The sequence below is a fragment of the Scomber scombrus genome, chromosome 3 (genome assembly GCF_963691925.1).
Source record: "Scomber scombrus chromosome 3, fScoSco1.1, whole genome shotgun sequence".
Classification (NCBI taxonomy): Eukaryota; Metazoa; Chordata; class Actinopteri; order Scombriformes; family Scombridae; genus Scomber; species Scomber scombrus.
The window spans coordinates 20,730,488-20,750,861 of record NC_084972.1 but is presented as its reverse complement, the minus strand read 5'-3'; the positions used below and the strand labels follow the sequence as shown (position 1 = coordinate 20,750,861).

The 20,374-nt window shown below is 38.9% G+C and overlaps 2 protein-coding genes across 3 annotated transcripts; one reads left to right on the top strand and one right to left on the bottom strand.

The window, feature by feature from the left end:
- LOC133976975 (uncharacterized) lies at positions 1 to 3,408 on the bottom strand. Its single transcript, XM_062415118.1, has 3 exons — positions 3,279 to 3,408; positions 2,612 to 2,761; positions 1 to 1,512 (listed from the first exon to the last, which is right to left on the bottom strand). Exons 2-3 carry the CDS (start codon positions 2,757 to 2,759, stop codon positions 401 to 403), a joined length of 1,260 nt encoding a protein of 419 aa, XP_062271102.1. The 5' UTR covers positions 2,760 to 2,761; positions 3,279 to 3,408; the 3' UTR covers positions 1 to 400.
- A 3,183-nt stretch (positions 3,409 to 6,591) lies between these two features.
- Positions 6,592 to 20,164, top strand: znf362a (zinc finger protein 362a). Of its 2 annotated transcripts, none has more exons than XM_062415691.1 (9): positions 6,592 to 6,676; positions 10,562 to 10,625; positions 11,331 to 11,571; positions 13,000 to 13,125; positions 14,164 to 14,491; positions 16,085 to 16,309; positions 18,138 to 18,216; positions 18,372 to 18,530; positions 18,642 to 20,164. In XM_062415691.1, exons 2-9 carry the CDS (start codon positions 10,563 to 10,565, stop codon positions 18,759 to 18,761), a joined length of 1,341 nt encoding a protein of 446 aa, XP_062271675.1. In that variant the 5' UTR covers positions 6,592 to 6,676; position 10,562; the 3' UTR covers positions 18,762 to 20,164. The 2 variants fall into 2 exon arrangements, with proteins under 2 accessions (XP_062271675.1, XP_062271676.1); XM_062415692.1 differs by having other exon boundaries at positions 6,613 to 6,676; positions 11,364 to 11,571.
- The last annotated feature ends 210 nt before the right edge of the window (positions 20,165 to 20,374 follow it).

The window sequence follows — 20,374 nt, the reverse complement described above, 5'->3', positions numbered from 1 at the left end:
CTGAAGTCACTCAATATTTATTTACACATTTCTTAATGCAGAGTTTATGTGATTATCACATCAACATCAGCACACTTTATATTAATCTTTTCAAAGCATTGTTGGACCATGGAGTCTTCTTTAAACTGGAGAGGCTCAGTCTGTAACCCATTGTGTAAAGACAAATTGCTGCAGATCTCCTGGCCCTGAGCAGTAAGAACAGTCTGTGTAGCAAGCACGCCTCAACCTGCCTCCTCAGCACCTTTCAGCTGTTTCCACATATTATTCTTCACATGTGAATAGCTGCTCAGAAATGCTTATTTACATTTTATGCAAACCAGTGTTGACAGGCCGGTAGACCTGCTGCCTGCATACATGAAATATTAATCTGATCATCCTTTTGTTTCTGACCTGTCTGGTTTCATACAATTGTTGCATTGTGAGAGACGGACGTGATGCGTGTGTTTGCTGAAAATGAAACTAAAGGTTTGATACACAGCTCCAACAAATTTTCTATAGTCCGGATCAGAGGAATGTTCACAGAGAGGTTCAGAGGCAGCACAAAGATGGAGAGCACACCCACAAACCCTATCATTACATTCACCCCCAGGCAGGGAAAACCCCACTGTCGCCACCCACACTGGCTCCTGCATTTTGAGTTCATGTGTTCCTCCATGATAAATGTCAGAGGTATACCTCTCTTTGTCCTTTCGTGCTCCTGTCCTCTCCTCTCTGCAGACAAACACTCAGGGGAGAGGAGGACAAAGTCTCCATGGTGACGCGCCGACATCTGCATGCTGTTCCAGGAATACGCTTTGTGAACAGTGCAGCTGCTCTCTGTTTTCTCTGGGTCAACAGACTGCGTTGGCTCTGACACCAATATCCCAGGGTGCACAGGTTTGGAGGGTGCAGACATTACTGGAACGAGGTTGCCATTATTGTTAACTCCATTTTTCTGTGTGTGTGTCCTCTCTGTCTGTGCTGGGGCCTGGGTCTGCCTGTGCAGGCCTGCGCATGTGATCAGGAAGAACAGGAGGAGGGAGACTAAGGCCATGCCCCAGTAGGGGTTCATGGCACTGTGCATGGGGCTGAACAGGTTGGGCAAACATCTGATCAGGGAGTTGGTTGTGTGCAAACAGGTAGCAGTCCACACTTCCTCCTGCTTCCATCGCCACCTGACATTGAGGGCAATGACAACCCACACTGTCAGGCAGCAGAGGTAGCTGACACCATGAGGCAGAAAACTTTCTTTGTCTGAGTTGTTGCTGTCCTTTTCCTCTTCCACTGTTACTTCCCCTTTATAATGATGCTGATGATCAGAGCCCACTGTTGGACCCGCCGTCCTGTGAGCCACAGAATAGTGAGGCCATAGCAGTCTGATCAGAGTCTCCACAGCGATCATAGGTATGATCAACACCAACACAAAACCGTATGTGTGGCTGAGAAAGAGCTGGAAGCGCACAGCGATGACATCACCAGGTGGGGTCAGGTCAGTCAGCCAGGTCTCAAAGATGCAAAGGCAACTCAGAAAAACTAGTGAGAAAAACACAAAGTGTCAGTCAGTAAGGTGACTTTAGTTGTGGCAGTTTCAAGTCTGTCCTAAAACAATAGTTAGATTCCCAAATGAACATTTACATATGTTTTTCTTGCTGTGATCATCTCTCTTGTTCATACTGACCATTAGAAGATCCCTTCATAATGCACTTACAATGTGACGGGGGACAAAATCCACAAACTACACTACAAAAATGTATTCAAAAATTTATTGGAAGCTAATATGACGCTTCAACTGATTAGTAAAAGCATGCAAGATATCTTTCATCATTACTGTCTTTTTAGTGCCAAACTTTCTTTTTCTGTACTATACTTCCATCACAGCTCAATGGGCAAACACAAAGAGAATATTTTTTTATATCTTCAGATAAACTTTAAAATACATTTGCTCAAAATGAGGACAGTAGATTTCGTCCCCCATTACCTACACTGTAAAATCATTTGGAAGGAATCGTCTAATGGTCTGTGTTAACAGGAGGAATGATTACAGCAAGCAAAACTTGTTGAAATAGTCATATAGGCACGTGATTGACTGACTTCATTCAAGACACACACAAAGTATGTGTACCATAGGTTGCCAGGGAGTGCATGGGAGGATTGTGGAGTAGCTCAACTAGTTTGGAGAAAACTGATGTTAAGATTAGATTGCAAAAAGTAGTTATGTTTGTTTTTTAATTTAGTTTAGGATGAACCCAAATGTACAAGTACAAACTAAATCTACTGTAAAAACTAGAAAAGGAGACAGATTTGAAACATTAAAAAGTGTCACAAAATGTTGAAAAATGTCGATCATATTACTTGTTTTGTAAAGCCAACACAAAAAAACCCAAAACTATTTAATTTACTATCAGACGACAAGACACAAGAAAAGCAGCAAATCCTCACAAGTGAGAGTCTAGAAAATATTTGGCTCTCTGCTTTAAAAAACAAGACAAAATCAATCAATTAATGATGATGATTACTAGTGTTAAATTACATCCAGTTTAAAATGAAAGAGCTGTTGGGGTACGTCAGACTAAAAAGGAACTGGATTGGAGTTGGATTACAGGACTGTGGTGACACCTGGTCATGTCCTCACCTGTGACCAGGAAGTCTGTGAAGATCTGGAGACAGCAGCAGCAGAAGCTGACAGGGCTGGAGGACGTCGCCAGTGAGGGCAGGAAGAGAAGACTGCAGGCCAGTTTGCACACACACAACACTGCCGCTTCTTCCAACACACCATCCATGGCTAAAACAAAACACATACACACAGATCAGGATTTGTAAAACTGTTTTCTTTTTGACTCAGTGCAACAGAAGTCATCCGAGGCATTCTGCTGACAGTAAGCCATGCCCCTCAAAGCAATGATAAACCTTTCTGTAAAGCTACTATAACATTTCATAAACTTACTTAATTGTTTTACAGAATCATTTCACTCTCAGTGAATGTGTTGCTCCATGGTTGTAGATCAATATTTCATTGTGTACATTAGTAGTGAACCCTGGACTAGACAGCTGTTTACAGTTGATTGTTCATTAAAAGTTGTCTTCCTCTGTCGTGATATTTATATTTCCTTTTTATTTCCTTATCAGACCTGAGGGGAACAGACACTGTTGCTATAACTTGACTGTAAATATGTCCTTTACCTGACTATGATACAATACAGTCAGACTTGTTCAACCTGTGAAAAAGATATGTCACGTGATGACGAGAGGAAAATTTGGATGATATGTAAAATGCTGCTGTGAGGTTCATTTGTTCTTACCTGTGCTTACAGGAGTCTCCAGAGCAGCATGTCAATATGAGCTTCAAATGTTTCATCCGCCTTCTTCACCTCCCCTTTGCTCCACCCTCTCAGGGGATAATGACCCCCCCTTTTATCCCCCTTTGCCCTCCTCCTGCACCTGGCCTGTTTGGAGGTGACAGAACATGTGCATTCTGGGAGGGTGTGGCCCTGTTTGTACAGACTGGAAAACCAGTCTGGCAACTAACTAACTAATAACACTGACAGATACAAAGTTCATGTGTGTGTGTGTGTGTGTGTGTGTGTGTGTGTGTGTGTGTGTGTGTGTGTGTGTGTGTGTGTGTGTGTGTGTGTGTGTGTGTGTGTGTGTGTGTGTGTGTGTTTGTGAGCGTGCGTGCGTGCGCGTGTGTGTGTGTCAAGAAAAAGTTGTTGCTAGCAGTCAAGGATAAGGGGGAAAGAAAAAGTATCATATAGAATAAATATGTACACACAACTTGTCCCGACAACTATGTGTTATTTCAGAGGTTTCAACAAAAACACACATGCAGGGAGTTTCATAAAGCAGGATCTGACAGAAGATCAAATAACTGAAGAAGATGACACTACATCCTGGTGATACTCGGTTGAATCAACAAAAGTTCAATGATAGGTTAAGAAATATGATGCATTCATGCTTTTCAATGAGAGTCAACTTTCCTTTTAACCGTCAACCCTATTAAAAAGGATTACCCCAACATCAATTGTCATGATAATTTGCATATCATCATGACTGATAATGATCACTTTAGTTTACAGTAACAGCCACTGTAGATTGTTTGGACTGTTTGCGCGGTCCTCTTTAATTTACATTATTTATCTATAAGGCTCTCCTGGGAAAACTCAATTATCTTTTAGGGCCGTTTATGTCTTTGTTATATAGCGACAGCAGAGAGAGAGAGAGATGACAGGAAATGAGGGGAGGGAGGGAAAGATGGGAAATGACAAGTAACAAAGATATCTGGCCGGACTCAAACCTGGGAGTCAGCGGCCCTGCGCCACCAGAGCGCCCTGAGAAAACTGCCTCATTGCCACTGATTTGCGATTGTTTAAAGTTTTGAGTCAATGTGGACAAGAAGTCTTTAAAGTACTCAGAAAAAATGTAACTTGTACATTTCCATGACAACTGGACAGACTTCATCAGCTGAGGAAGAATGTGTGATATGATTGAGAGCTCCAGAATAGCTAAATGGACTTAGTGGTAACTGTCAAACTATACTCAGGTGTCCTGAATGCTACGGGTACTGTAATTATTGTCTTTAATGTGGAACTACTTTGGCTATTATGTATGTTCTGCGATTGTGTTGGTCTATGTGTGTTATTTTGTATCCATGTCTCTCTCTCTCTTGAAGAAGAGATCTTGAGCTCATTGAGAATACTTGTTTAAATAAGGGAATAACTAACAAACTGTGTTGCAACTTCTCACTGGGTGTATGTCCTGGTGATATAAGGAAAACAACATTTTCCTATCAGGTTTATTGATCTATTTCCTCTTAGTTATCTACAGCAGCAATTAGAAAGTTGTGTCAAATATAGCCCAATAAAGTCAATAGGAAGCAATTTTTGCTGTTCAAAAAAACCAACCAAAATAACAAACCTGTTTGATTATATTGTGAGCTCTGGGTTTTAAAAACAACATGTGTCCTAAATAGTCTCTTCATTTCACCATGTTTAAGATATTGAGAAGCTTCAGCTGCAGAGAGGTTGGTTTCTAAATCTGTCAGTGAAAAATTACTCCAAACATTTTATCATATCACTGCTCTCAATCTCTGCATTCTCTCTCTCTCACTGTAATTATTGGCAGTCACCACATTGATGTGCCTTTTGCATCCTCAGTCTGACTCGTGTCACATGTATAAGACTGAGCCCATGCACAGTTTTGCACTGGCAATATATATGTAAACATAAATATGAATGTGTGTGTGTGACTTTGTATGTGTGTCAACAAACTCCTCATACAGGAAATACTCTGCAGGTGAGAAATCAATCGTGTGTGCAGGGCTGAGCAGTGACAATAACACACAAGCATCACTGAATTGTGTTATTGTCACTGAAAAGATACAATCATTTGACTGTTTTTTAAAATATATGGCCACACTGCGGGACGTAGTGCACGACGATAAAAGGCCCAATTTTTGGCAGATAATCACTTAAAATGACAGGATAATAAATAGTCTGTTAAGCAATTTGTGTCCTTTGAGAGGCATTAATATGTCTTTATGGTTATTTTGGAGGCTGTAGTTTGTGGTGCTGATGAATTTCATCATTTTTCTAATGAAAGACAGACAGCAAACTAATATAGTACCTTGAAAAAGAAACAGGAGCACTTTATATTTGTGCCCATGGACATTAGGTTTGAGAATATAAACTTCACATTGAGATGTTTCAAACATATTGTCCATCCTCACTGAGATGAATGGGGTGGATAAAATATTATATTCAATAAAATTCGGGGAAAAATTCAACACCACAGCCTCAAAATTACCATATCTTTAAAAGAAAAAGTTTAATCAATATCTCTCTAAAACAGTTTCAACAAAAACTGAACATTATAACCTTCATAAATGTAGGACTGTTATTGCAGGGCTGTTGGATTAGACTGCATTAGTTTCATCTAAGGGTAAAAAATGTATTACATGATTTCAATCTCTCATTTCCACATGTAAAGTGATCACTGTTTTTTGGTTGTTGTTTTTTTCAGAAATCAAAAACATGTCCTCATGTTTTCAGCCATAATGCATCATGTTCATGATTATCTGACAATCTGCCTCTTTCTGTGTGTCTCAGCTGTGGCAGCAGTGCCATCTCCTGCTGAGCTAAGCACAGAGCACATTAGCAGCCTGTCATGCTGCTGCTGAGAGGATTACAGCTCATATCTACTGTAACTACATGACAGTTTGGACCAGCTTTTATTGAGACGTCAGAAAAGGCCATCTGTGATGCAACAAAATATTCTCACTACTATACACTCACACAGCGGAACTGGACTTCTGAGGTTTTGTCTGGTGACAAATATAACTGCGTTTATTTCAGACTGTTGAGAGAAGTCAGCCTCACACATGCAATAATAACATAAAAATCCCACACACGCCTTTCCACTGTACAGGAAAGGCGTGTTAAATATGAACTCCCCATGCATATGCTTAGTTTGATGTAAACGCTGCAGCGCAGATGCGACAATGACATCTGCGAGAAAATTAGAAACCAGAAAATGGGTTAAAAAAGCAGTTTCAGCTCGCTGTTTTCACGCTGAACAATTCCTCGCCTGCAGCACCCAGAAGTGAACAGCAGGCGACCCGGAAGGTTTGAAGTCCGACTGAAAGCAGGCAGAAAGAAAGAAGAGTCTAATCCTTTATAAAATATCTCTGCTCTGGCTGGTTCAGGTATGTTAGCCGCTCGATGCAAAATCTCTGCCTGATTTTTTTTGTGTGTGTGTGAGTGTGTGTGCGTGTGCTCATTTTTTCTTTCTCACACGCAGCTGCCTTGTGTCGCCTCGTCGCTGTTTCTATTCAAGTCATGCAAAAGTTGCAATAAAAAAGGAGCATTAGCAGCGTGTAAACGATCCACACTGCTTTCTTTTCTTGTGTCGCTAAAATAAACGTTTCCACTGCGAGTCTGTGCAAAGCTCGACATTTGGATTTATGGCTCAGAGGCTGCAGAGCTTTCAGCAAAGGCATGATGATTGTTGTAGGAAGTGTCAGGGTTTTTTTTCTCCTCAAGCCGGGCTATTCAAACCTGCAAATCAAAGTAAACAATCATTCGTACGCTTAATGCAAATAAGCCACATCCCGACGCATCCCCAGCGGTTCACTGCATGTGGAGAATTACCTCCTTATAATATTCGGATCTGCAGAATATGGCGTCCAGTGCTTATAAAAATAAGACAGGGCTGCCATTTTTGTTTTCCTTTTGTCTGAATTTTTTTAATAAACTGTCTGAGAATGAGGGAGAGGCAGCGGACAGACCGAGGCGCAGCGGAGGATCGTTTCTCTAGAGGAGGAGATGCTCTCATTTAATGATGATGATGATGATGATGATGATGAGATTAAGATTTTGAAGTCAGATCATTTTAGTTTATTTTTAGCGGGATCATAATAATTCGCCCGTGCGAGTAGCCTACAGAAAAGGGGAAAAGTTAACCTCAACTTTTGCTCCAGTGCTGTTTTTTTCCTCCCAGATGTTGTATTTCTTTCCAGAGGTGATTTCACTGTAATTATGTTTTTGGTTGATTGTCCTGATGCAATCTCTTGAAGCTGTACTCTAAGTTGTATGTATAATTGGACGAGCTGCCTGCACACCACTGTGGTGACATTTGACCCTCCACTACTAACATCTGTAGGATTATTACAGCAGTTGACGGACCATCTCTGCTTACATAAGAGATAGAACAGAATCGACAGCAAGTGTTTATCACTTTCTTATACCACTTTAGGTAAAAGCTTCCTTTATGAAGGGGATATGATGTATATATGTTTGTCAATAACAGATGTACTAATGCTTTATACATCAGTTATAAGCCCTTAATAAGAACAACTTTTTTAAGGTTTTAAGGTAGTGAAAACATCTTTCCGGTGTTTATCATGTTGGTAATCCATAAAAAATTATTATGAGTTTTCTCAGTTTCTAATGAGCTATCAAGTCTCCACACTTTTGAATAAGTCATTAATAATGGATTTTGATCCATTAATTTTGCAGTCACAAGTACTGATAAGTGAGTTAGTGATCAGTCTAAGTGATTTTTTCACAACCTGACAACCCAAACATTGTTATTATAAAAGGCTTGTAACAGATTAGTTTGTTATGTTATTTATTGTGTCCCAGGCAACTTGGATTTAAAAGACACTGGAAAAGACTCCAGTGGTGAAACTTTTGTTAGACATAAAAACTTACATTACACTGCAACACATCTAACGTTTTTATATTAATTTTCATAAAACTTTACTAAATTATTTATTAACTGCCATTAATCACAACTAACACAAAGAATTGCTTATTTGAAAATACTATTACTAACTACAGCCTACCAGTTTAATGACTTCAGATTCCATAAATGTCTTGAATGATGGTGCAGAGGAGCTGAAATGATCAGTCAATTGAATCAGTGGCAACATTTTTTTTAAATAATAATTAATTGACATTTTTCAAGGAGAAGTATTATCTGGCTCCAGCAAGTATGAGGATTTGATGCTTTTCTCTGTCTTATATGATAGTAAATTGAATATATTTGGGTTGTAGACAGTTGAATTTGGCCTTGGACTATGAGATATTATAAGGGATATTTTACAAACCTAAAGAGTAGTATGCACTGTGCATTATATTGAGCTTCTCTTTGATGCATCTATATACCAGCAATAATTTATTATATTCTTTATAACCCCCTGGAAACGATAAAACCCTGATTATTACATGCAGGTATAAATATTAAGGACTTTAATATTTAGTTGCATTATCCTGGTAAAGGCAGTGTAGTCTAGACCTGACTCCACAGGTCACAATGCTGGCTGACTTTACAAGGTCTTGATGCCACATTGAGTTAAGACAGCACATGCCAGCATACAGTATAAAAGTAAAGCAACGTGCAGGAACTGTAAGTCACACGCAGTACCTCACTGACATTAAATGATTTCTCAGTGAAGCGTGTAATTTCAAAAAGCGACACAGAGATGTCCAGCAGCAGTCAAACTCCTCCGAGGCAGAAAGCCTCCAGGAAGTGAAACTGATCCCCACTGGCATCATTAGAGAAATATTTTGTGGGGTTTAGTGTACGCTCGTACCCCTGGACGTATCGTTTTTGTTTCTCTTGGCTCACCGATATGGACTGTGTTATGCCTCTGCTAAGCCAAACAGACTTAGGAATGGTGGAGTGTGCCAAAGCACGCAATGCAAAATGTCTCGAAAAGAACTTCACACTGGGTTGAAAAGAGAAACTGTGGAAAGAAAAGGCCTACAGATCACAGCTTAAACAGCAAGTAGCTTTGTCTTCCCTAAAAACTGAGACACAGTCTGTAGAAGAGCAACTTCATCAAGCATTATGTTTAATTGCATGCTAAGAAAATGAAATATACTAATTTAAAAAGACAATCTTTAAGTCACTGTCACAGATGTAAAAAAAGATAAAGAAAATTGTGTGTCACTTACAAATCAGTGTAGCTTTTGGTTTCTGACCAGCATCCTCATTAAAGTTATTCCATGCTTTATCTTTCTTTGGATCACTAACCAACATCACTCAGGTCTTGCTGCACTCTGAGGTGAGACTCTGCAGTCATGGCTTCATGTGTCGAGAGAAGGAGACAGTTAGTGACAGATTAGGATCTGAACCGCAACACTTTTAAAGTTTCTGTTTTCTCTGATAACCATTCAGTTCCTTACTAACCGTTGTTATCACATGAGAGGCTATGTCTAAGGCAGCATGCCCATCATGCAGTCTTGTAGTTGAAACTCCTCAGAAAAAGCTGAACGCAACGAATCCAACACAGTGAACCCCGTCTCGCATCACTCACTTTATCTTCTTCCTTCCTCTCTGATATCTCTAATGAAGCGGAGGCTCAAAGAAAGTGCCAGAATACACTGCACTTAAGGAAAAGAGGAGTACTTAATACAGAATGTCTTTGAAAATACATCATCACAAGACTATGATCAAGGGACAATTTATCCCAAATTATCACATCAAACAGTCATCTGCTGCTTGGGTGGAAATTCAGTGGCACAACTTTTTAACCGCTGTTTTCTTCACAAACAATAGATCTTCACATAATTTTACAGTTTTAAAGGTTTAAGGAATATCTTATAAACATGGGGCAACTGAGTTTAAAAGGCTGCAAGATAAACCCGAGTGGTTGAATGTCAAGTAAATTTCTTTGTAAAACCCAATATGACAAATCACAAATTTGCTTCAGGGGGCTTTAACATTTCTACAGCAATACAACAACCTCTACCCTTTGACCCTCCAAGCTTAACTGTAGAGTCGGTAAGAAAATGTATCTCAAACACAAAGTTATGCTTTTTTTCTGATTGTCTATAATAACTGCTTAATTTCTTGTAAATTATGACTCTGAAAGTAGAACAAAATATAGCAATCAACCCATTCAGAAGCAAACATTGCTTTATTTTAAGGGGTCAAAAGTCAAAAAGGTTGGCACCACTTTGTTACAAGTTTGACTACAAATATGCACTCAATACATGTATTGGTCAGTATTTTACTGATGGACACATGGAGCAGCTGAGTCATGCCCGCATCTGTTTTATGACCTATTATGTATTCATTTCAGGATGGCTGAACCTCGCTTTAACAATCCCTATTTTTGGCCTCCACCTCCTGCGATGCCAGGCCAGGTGAGTGACTCTGGTCTATGTATTGTACATTTTCTGTAGAAATGTGTGTTGCTTTTTATGATACTAAAAAAAAAAAAATCACAGTTTAAAAGGAATAGCTTTGGAAATATGCTCAATTTGCTTTCTTGCCTAAAGTTAGAGAAGACTGAAATCACACTCACATCTAGAGTGGTGTTAATCTTCTCATATAACTCTCAGCAAGAAAATGAACAACCATACTTCCCAAAGTATTCCTTTAATGCAGTGGTTCCCAACCTGAGGACCCAGGGATTAAATGGATACATTAAAACATTCTTACAGTTTACTAATTTTTGCTCTTTTATTAATAATGTATTAGATACTACCTTTTAAGGCCTCTAGAAAATAAATATCGGGCACTTTTAGCTCTTCTAGTCTCTAATAATCCCTTAAATAAGTAGTATGCCTGTTTTTTAATCTCTTGGGGTTCTAAAAATTCTGCATAAGAAAGAAAAATCTCTGCTTACAACCCCTGACCACGCAAAGGTCATACCCTGTAATGAAAGGTCACAAGCCAAAAAGTTTGGGAACCACTGGTTTAATACAGTGATTAGCTGTTGATCCTCAGATGATGTTTTGGGTACAGTGTGACGTATAAGCCATTAGAGGGAACCATCGTGTCATAAACTGACAGTGACTGAACTGATGACTGTTCTCTTGTCACAAATGTTGTTTTCTGGCTGTCAGCTGGATAACCTAGTCTTGATCAATAAAATCAAGGAGCAGCTGATGGCGGAGAAGATCAGAACGCCTCATCTGCCTCCCACCACAGTCCCTTCCCAACAGCCCTTACTGGCTCCCCACAGCCAGGCGGAGGGTGGACAGCATGTGATGTCCAAAGCCCATCAGATGCAAGTTCTCCACAGCCACAGCCCGTCTCAGCCAGACATCGCTCTGCACGCCCGCCCCGCCTCCAGCTCAGTCACAGGTACGCCTCCTCTGATGCCTCACCGTTTCTCAGGTCCTCACTTTTTACTAATGTGCATGAAATGTATCCATCCTGCAGTATCTCTCTGAACTGTTGTAGTAATCTCTTTTTGTTTTCTTTGGAGTGCTAAAAACATACTTAAAGAGGTCATATTATGCCCCTTTTCCCAGTTTAGTATTTTCATTTTCATGGTCTATTTACAAACATTTGCATGTTTTTATGGTCAAAATGCACTTAGTGACAGCTGTACAAGCCATGGATGCAGCCTCTCTGTCTCAATCTGCCTGAAATGGGCTGTTTTGTGTCTGCTCAATGCCCCTCTCTTCTGATTGGCTGACTCTTTTCTGAGTGACGTGCACCCAGGCCAGCCACAGGTAGGCTAATGGATTGTAGCCTACTGTAGCTAGATAAAGACAGGGCTCTGGGCTCGCTTTGTGTGTGTGTGTGTTAGCCCCACCCTCAGCGCTTAGCGTATAATTGTCACATCATAACCTTACTAAAGTCCAAACAGCTTCTTTAAAGGCACATGCTGTGTGCATTTCTCTGTGGAGTGAGCATTTTGAAACCACAGTATTTATATATCACTTTGACCTGCTTTATAATCAAAAAAGAATTGGAAATCTCTTTTCTACAAAATGTCCCCTTTAAGATTCTTTGATCACCTTGAAACCTCATGAATTTCACAGATTTTAAGAGAGTTTATAGCTAATAAACATGGTTTTGAACTGATGATATGCTTTAGAAGTCTGCTACAGAAAATCATATATTACTTCTTTTTGTAAATCATGCTTAAATACAATGAGTTTCAGGTTTTGGGGTGCCGTGGTGGCCTAGGGGTCAAGGCACTGACCATGAACCCCAACATTCTGGTTTGCTTCCAGATATGAACTTCCAAATATGCTGCATGTCATTCCACATATGTCTCTGTATCTGTAGTTGGTTTTGACAGCACATTTTATGGCGCACTACCTCACCCAAATCCCAAAATAAGTGTTTTTGCCTCTCCTGTGGACTTATGAGTGCAGGTGTCTGCATCTGGCAATCCTTTTTCGCTTTTTCTAGCATTTAAAACTTATATATACTGTAGAATTTACAACATGAATGACTTGAATGAAATGAATGAAATTTACAACAATGAAATGTACATATGTTTTCATCTTTATCAAATGTACAAGTCCGGTTTGTGGCAAACAGTAACCACTTTATAATTTGGGGGGGGGGGGGGGGGGGGGGGGGGGGGTTAATAAGGTCAGAATGGAATAAAAATACATTTGAAATAAAAATGCTTGATTTAGCAATTACTATTACCATTATTTTTACACATGCAACATTTTTGGGACCCAAAACTGAGTATGTATAGCCTACATAGAATAATGAGAGATGAATGTATATTATTTAAAATGTGAATTTTCTGCACATCTTTTCCAGGTCGTATTCTTGGGGATGTAAACTTGAATCTGGACGATAAGGCAGCTATAAAAGCCAGAGGATTATGGGAAGACTGGCATCTGCGTCAACTCATAGACCATCCCTCTAGAACAAACCATGTCTCAGGTAACCACAAAGCCGGCAACGTGACACTTCCTATAGTCATAGTCAAGAAATAGAGATACTCAGGTCTGTGGTGTGAGATTAATTCATTTGGAGTGGAAAATAATGTTGTCGAAACCTGACTTCTCTCTACTGTATGTAGGTGCAGGAAGTAGACAGAACAATTTAAACACTAAATGCAAAATGACTTGAACTTTAAAGTTAAGTCAATTTGCAAACACAGCTACAAAAGGGAGTCATATAATATCCTGCATGCCAACTGTCAGTGTTTGCCCTGTGTCCATTATACTGCACTCCTGTCAGTCAGCCTATGATAATCATTTGATAGTGTTATCATCAATTGATTTTGCTGCGTTTACAGTTTGAAGTTTTAGCAAAAATGATTTGTCATCTTTCTGTTAGGTGAATAATGTTGCTTTAAAAACATTCAGTCTTATAAAACCTGTCTTTGTAGCAGTGTCTGTAATTTCAGTCATTATTTGTTATCTCTTCTATACACTTAGCTTGGTGCTAGATTTCTGAATTGCTGCCCACATACCTGATTTTTTTCCCAGTTATAGAAAAATAGAAAAATATATATTCAGATAAAGTTCATGAATGCAAAATGGGAATTCAGTCTGATTATCAGGCTTTGTATATATGTGTCTGTGTATATATCTGTCTTTCAGTGTACATGTGTGTACAGATATATCATTTATATGTGTACACACATGAAAACGCATACATATGTTTTCATGTATCACTGTTGTATCGGTCAATGCAAAAGCTGCATTTACTAGCCAGCCTGGTAAAATAATTTTACTACTTTAATCAGCTGCATTTAAATGCACAATACTGATAGACATTTCAAATCATACAGTTTGAAATGCATCTCCACAAGCACCTTCTGTCTCTTTATATGTATAACACTGAATACAGTATATAAACAGATGAATATAGCAAATAGCAATGTAACCTGCCTATTAGTGTTGCACTTTCAGAAATGTAACCCCTCTGTATTACAATGAGTTATTGCAATCTCGTCCTCCATGCACCCATCAGGTGTGGCGCTGGCATCCAGAACAGGCAACCTCAACACCTCAGAGATCATCACCCCCACCACGCCCACCTCCAGTAGCCACAGCCGGCTAGGTGGAGCCCCCACACCTCACCTCATCTCAGGGTTAGCCAGCAGCCACGGGATGGAGCCTGGGAAAAACAACGGGGGCCTTGTGGGACTCCTCGGGCCGCCTCCAAAGGAGGAACGAGGGCGTAAGAAGATCAAAGCAGAGAATGGGTCTTCACTGTTGGTGGTGCCCTACCCCATCTTAGCCTCAGGCAATGACCAGTCCTGTGTCACCATCACTGCCAAACAAGGAAAAACCTACAGGTAATGCAGCTGCTCTCACTTGAAAGTTTCCCATGTCTTCTTATATAATACTGGCACTAACAAGTCTTGTAAATGCATGGTTACCTCCTTTGACCCATGACTCACTACTGTTTCCAGATTCAGTGGTACACTAGATACTGAAGGTTCCACATCTCCATATGTACTACAAAGTAGTGGGATTATACAAACAGCACATGATAGAAAAATAGATTTTAAAAAGTAATAATACCAACAAAAAAAAATATATATGTTTAATGAAAAATGAACTCAATCATAAGATGAAATTAATTTAGCATGAATAGTTACACAAATGGTTTAATTAATGATGATACATCAACTTTTCTAATGTAATTTTCCTGCTCCAAGGACTACTAGTAGTTCTCTTCCCCCTTTTAACCCTCCAAATGTGTCATTACTTATTTTAAAAACAATTGTAAATGGACTGCATTTATACATTATGTATGTTTAAACACTGGTGAAAGAGGCCATGCAAGGTGCCAACCTGCTCATCAGGAGGAGCTTCTAATCATTCACGCGCACACACACACACTGATGGCTCAGCTCTCAGGAGCAGTTTGTGGTTCAGTATCTTGCCCCAGGACACTTTGACATACGGATGGGAGGAGCCGGGGATTGAACCTCCTGAGCCACAGTTTACAATACGACAAGCAGATACCACATGTTGTCTTTTTTCTGCTTTAAGCATTCAGTGTTTTAAATTATTTCTTTCTTATTACTCCTTTTCTACCTTCCAACATTCTGTCTGTACATTTATCTTTAAGACAAAGTCAGATTTGCATCACATATATTTCATGTATCATATTTAACCATTGTTCAGTTCCTGGTAACTGTAGATGGAGCCATTTCCAAGCTTTTGGGTTCTTTTGTTGTTGTTTTTTGCCTTCTATCAGTAAGATTGTCAGAAAATATTGTGACAATATTAAAACATCAAACAGGATTGCTCTTTTAAAAATGGTTTCCAACCATTTGTGAATTTCTTTCTGATAAGGCAGAAGTTTGGGTCATTCCCAAAATATGCACACTTAATTAGTTAAGCTTGTACAGTCTAATGCAATCCAAACAGCTCTGCTATGAATTCTACTTTTACTAAGCTTATCATTTCTCATTGTTGTTGTTGTTGTTGAAACTGTCAGAAAGTCATAATTCTACTTGATTTTTATTATTAAGGTGGTAGTGGGTGTGTGGTATTACACTGGATTGCTTTTTTTGACAATTGTTTCTAATATTTTGTCCTACACAAGGACAGCAAAATATTATTCACACCTTTCAATGCAAAGCAGTCAGTCTGTCTGAGGTTGTTGTTCTTACATGGGGTTTTGTTTTAAGAACCATATAAATTTAGACAAACCTATAAAAACATATTTCTACTTTAGGTTAAAGACATGATACCGTTCCTTGCTCAATAATGTTCCTGTATATTTCAAATTAGTCCTCCCAGCAGCATAAGTGAACAAGTCCCAGTGACAAATCTGTAATTCAGGAACATGCAATATCTACAGTACTGGCTCCATGTGTGTTTCTCTGTGCATCTTATTTCTGTGTCTTCTTTCTGTCACTGTGCTCTTTATGCAGGTGTAAAATGTGTCCGCTGACCTTCTTCTCCAAGTCAGACATGCAGATCCACTCTAAAACGCACACAGAGGCAAAGGCTCACAAGTGTCCTCACTGCACCAAATCCTTTGCGAACGCGTCTTACCTGGCCCAGCACCTCCGCATACACCTTGGCGTCAAACCGTACCGCTGTTCATACTGTGAGAAATCTTTTCGACAGCTCTCACATCTGCAGCAGCACACCAGGTTTGATATTTACATACACTCCATCCTTTCTGTGTCGGTAAATGGACAGTATGTATGTACAAAAGTGCTTTTATCCAAAGGCCCTAGGCACTTACCAATATGGAGCAAATTGGGGTTCACTGTCCTACAAGACATGTAGACAGGGGGAGCTGAGGATCAGACCACCAACTCTGTGACCATGACATTTTTTTTGCTATCCACCAAAGCTTTAATAAGCTTAAGTAAGCTTGCTATAATGTACCATTTCTTCATGAGCATAAGAATATAAAACTATGAGGGAACATGACTGTAGTCAAAATGATTCATATGATATACTTTAAAACTTTAAATCTAAGATCAAAATCACAGATTAAAATGTGTTTGCAGTTATTAGGTAGGTAGGTTTGTAATTTATTTTAATTACTTTCCTGCAGATTCCAGCCAACAATGAGGGTAAACCTGTTGTTAATTCTTATACAAAAGTCAGTAATTAGTTCCCTTCAATAGATCATTTGTAAAATTAACTTTGAGTGAAAAAACACCATCTATCTAGCTGTCAGAATAATATGATAAATAGAAATAGGTGGTTTTTGGCAGCTCGTTCCACCAACGTGGAACTGCAAATGAGAATAACCTGGATTGCCGTGGTTGTACGGCCGGCAGAGCCAGGCGACGCTCATTTGATGAACGCAGCATCCGGGGGGTAACATGTGCTCTTACAATACATGTGCTCTTATAGGAGGCGGGTGGTAAAAAATGGACTTAGCTGCAGGAGACTGCTGCCACTTACTGTTTCCAACCACAAGTCTGGACTTTTTTTTTTTTTTAATGTGGTGTTTCTTGTTCCCATGACAACAAAGGTTAGTTAACTTTAAGGAAGTAATAACAATGTCTCAAGGAACATTTAACCACAAATCATGATGTTTCCCTTAAGCCAACCAAGTGTGTTTTGTGCCTAAACCAAAGTGTTGTCACACCATCAAACATCATTATTTTTTACAGTGATTTGTTACAGTTTTGAAAAATGCCATATTATGCTTCAGTGGGTTGTTCTGGAGTACAGCTACAAATGACCTATGTGGTTATTCAAGTGGGTTTACTCAGTGTTATTTGGGAAAGTCTTTATTTTTTCAGTCTTTGAAAGAGAAACCCTAAAGAGAAAGTTAGATTACCTCACTAGAAAAAATGAAAGGACATTTTACTCAAAGCTATTAACATTACTTCATGAATTGGGTATAAAATGTAAATGTGTATAATGTGCAATTTGCATGTTGTGTCACACAATTTTTGAAAAATTAAAGGAAAAAAAGTGATGCTGAGATTATTTCTCAAATAAATAAATATAAAACATCTACATCATTTTATGATATGCAAGTAAGAAAACTTGATGTGTTCTTTTGTAATATGTGAGGGACAACCCTTTTTAGTGGTAACTTATTAATGCAGCAGGCTTTAGTTTGTTGCATTCAGTTCAGACAGTTAGGAAGGAGCACCCGCAGTGTTAGCTACAGGCTTTAGTGTAGATGTTCCCTAGTGATGACAGTAACTGGCTTTGTCCTTTTCAGCTACTCTTTACTCTTTTCTAGACAGATTTTGCTGCTGGGTTCTCATGGTGATGTGCAAACAAAGACAAGACAAATCCCCCAGCAAAAAAGTTTTAAACTGGCAACACACTTCTTATTCTAATTCTTATCTTAGGAAAGTTATTTTTGGCAGCAATTTTTGTCATTTGAGTATGTTTCATCACTTTGTTTGCTTCAGTGGGTTGAAAGTTACTGTAGCTTCTTTTTTTGACCTGCCTGAAAAGATTTTCATTTGGCTAATGTTTGCCTCACTTTTCCTGTTTTAGAATCCACACCGGCGATCGGCCGTATAAATGCGCCCATCCAGGATGTGAAAAAGCTTTTACTCAGCTATCCAATCTGCAGGTAAATATTAATTGCCTTTCTCCTCAACCTGTTTTACCACCCCCATCCTCTGCTGCTTGAATAGATCTGTGACGAGATTGTGAGACAACTTCCTCAAAACTCCATGAATGTGTCTCATTTTGTGTTGTTTTGTCTTTTTGTGTTCCCTGCTGAAGTCTCACCAGAGGCAGCACAACAAAGACAAGCCCTTCAAATGTTCCAACTGTTACCGTGCCTATTCAGACTCTGCGTCGCTGCAGATCCACCTGTCCGCACACGCCATCAAAAACGCCAAAGCCTACTGCTGCAGCATGTGCGGCAGGGCGTACACCTCAGTGAGTTCGAGATCCAAATCATCTTACATTTTAAAAATCTGGATTTACTGTAGCGTTCATGTCTAAAGCTTTTCTTTTTTTGTTGATGAAGCTCTTTTTTTCTTCCTCCAGGAGACTTACCTTATGAAGCACATGTCTAAACACACACTGGTGGAACACATGGTGTCCCATCACTCCCCTCAACACAGGACAGAGTCCCCCAGCATCCCTATACGGATCTCCCTCATCTGAACTCCACCACGAGGTTTAATCCTCACCCGTCTCCTGCCCTTCCTTTTTTTCTGATTCCTGTGATATCAACGTTCCCCTGATGGACTTTGAACCCATGAATGGGTTCTAAAAAATGTGCCAGATTGTACTCGTATCTTGTGAAGAGGTGCTCTTTTAATGAGTATATCCTCCTTTTCTTTCATGCTGACCAGATAGTATTATCTGGAACATCCAAAGATGATTTCTCAGCACTTTCAGGCCTGGAAATGACAGGCCTAAAAAAATGTTTTTTTGTGTGTGACTTCACAGAAAAAAAAGGTATCGCTCCAGGCAGCTACATGGAAAATCTTTTTAAACTTTTTTGTGTTGTAACAGATTACTTTGTCTTTTTATATGGTCCTTTCCTTTCTTAAGTCTTTGCAAAAAAATGTATTTGCATCAGAAATAGTCTTCCATTAACTCGGTGGCCAATTGAACATAAAGCTGAATGCTTATATAAATGTGTATTCATGTATATTGTGCCACTTTTTATGTCCGTGTTTGCAGTGTTTCACCATACATGTCACCATAATGCACACACAAATAATCTGTTCATTTTTCTCTTCAGCAGTTTTTATTTTCAACCATTTTGCCACGTTCACTCCTACCAGGATGAATCATAACTGAAAGGATGGACTTTTTTTTTTTTTTTTTTTTTTACATATTTATGTTACAAAACTAAAATTATGCTCAATTCTTGAGTACACAGTTTAATCTGATCACATTTCAAAAGGTGTTTTCGGTCTCTTGTTATAGAGATGTTGATTAAATAAATTATTTTAAAAAACCAACAACACTAAAAACCCATTCAGATACTGAACTGAAACTTTAATTGATGCAATGTATGAACTTCTGCTACCATAGCACAGAAAGTGTATCAAAATGTGTTTTTATGAGCGGGTCATAACTCCCTAAAAATAGTTTAAGTATTCTTACGCCTTTATTTCTCCAAATATTCATCATAATATTTAGGATTACTATGTTAGAATTATATTGAGTGATGCACTTAAAGTGCTTTAATCCACTTCATATTTAATTGGTTGTGCAAAAAATAAATATAAAGGCAAGACTGATATTCTAAACCACCACTCTGCTGCTGCCAAACAGACGGATATGTTATAGTCTTGGAAACATGAACAATCTTTTGGGTTTTCAGTTTTAATGTGTAGATGAAGCATCAATCTTTTTTAATATTCAATTCAATTCAATATTCATTGTTTTATTAATGAACACTTTGCCATTTTATAAGCATTTAAGCCTTAACTTTGTTACAACTCCACTCTGTTGTTTTATCACTTAGCATTTGCTTTTTATGTCATAGCATGATATATACTGTAAATAACCTATATTAACTGTCAACATGTTTTATAATAAATAATTCTACAATTACAGGAAAGTCTACATTTGATTTTTTCCAGTGATAGGACTTGTACCTGAAGAATCTTTGAATGATTGTCACTTGATGCTTATTATTTGAATGTGAGGTTATCTTGGCTCAATTGTTGAGTGTCTGTGGGATCAAATTGAAATGAAATGGATGGGAGGGGCGCCTTCTTCCAACTTCTGTCTGAAAACACCTGATTTAAGGCTGGTTT

Coding starts and splice junctions, on each gene's coding strand:
- LOC133976975 (XM_062415118.1), bottom strand. CDS start 2,759: ATGGATGGTGTGTTGGAAGAAGCGGCAGTGTTGTGTGTGTGCAAACTG. Junction 1,513..2,611: donor CACAGACTTCCTGGTCACAG/GTGAGGACATGA, acceptor TTTTCTCACTAG/TTTTTCTGAGTTGCCTTTGC.
- znf362a (XM_062415691.1), top strand. CDS start 10,563: ATGGCTGAACCTCGCTTTAACAATCCCTATTTTTGGCCTCCACCTCCT. Junction 11,572..12,999: donor CGCCTCCAGCTCAGTCACAG/GTACGCCTCCTC, acceptor CATCTTTTCCAG/GTCGTATTCTTGGGGATGTA. Junction 18,217..18,371: donor CTCAGCTATCCAATCTGCAG/GTAAATATTAAT, acceptor TCCCTGCTGAAG/TCTCACCAGAGGCAGCACAA.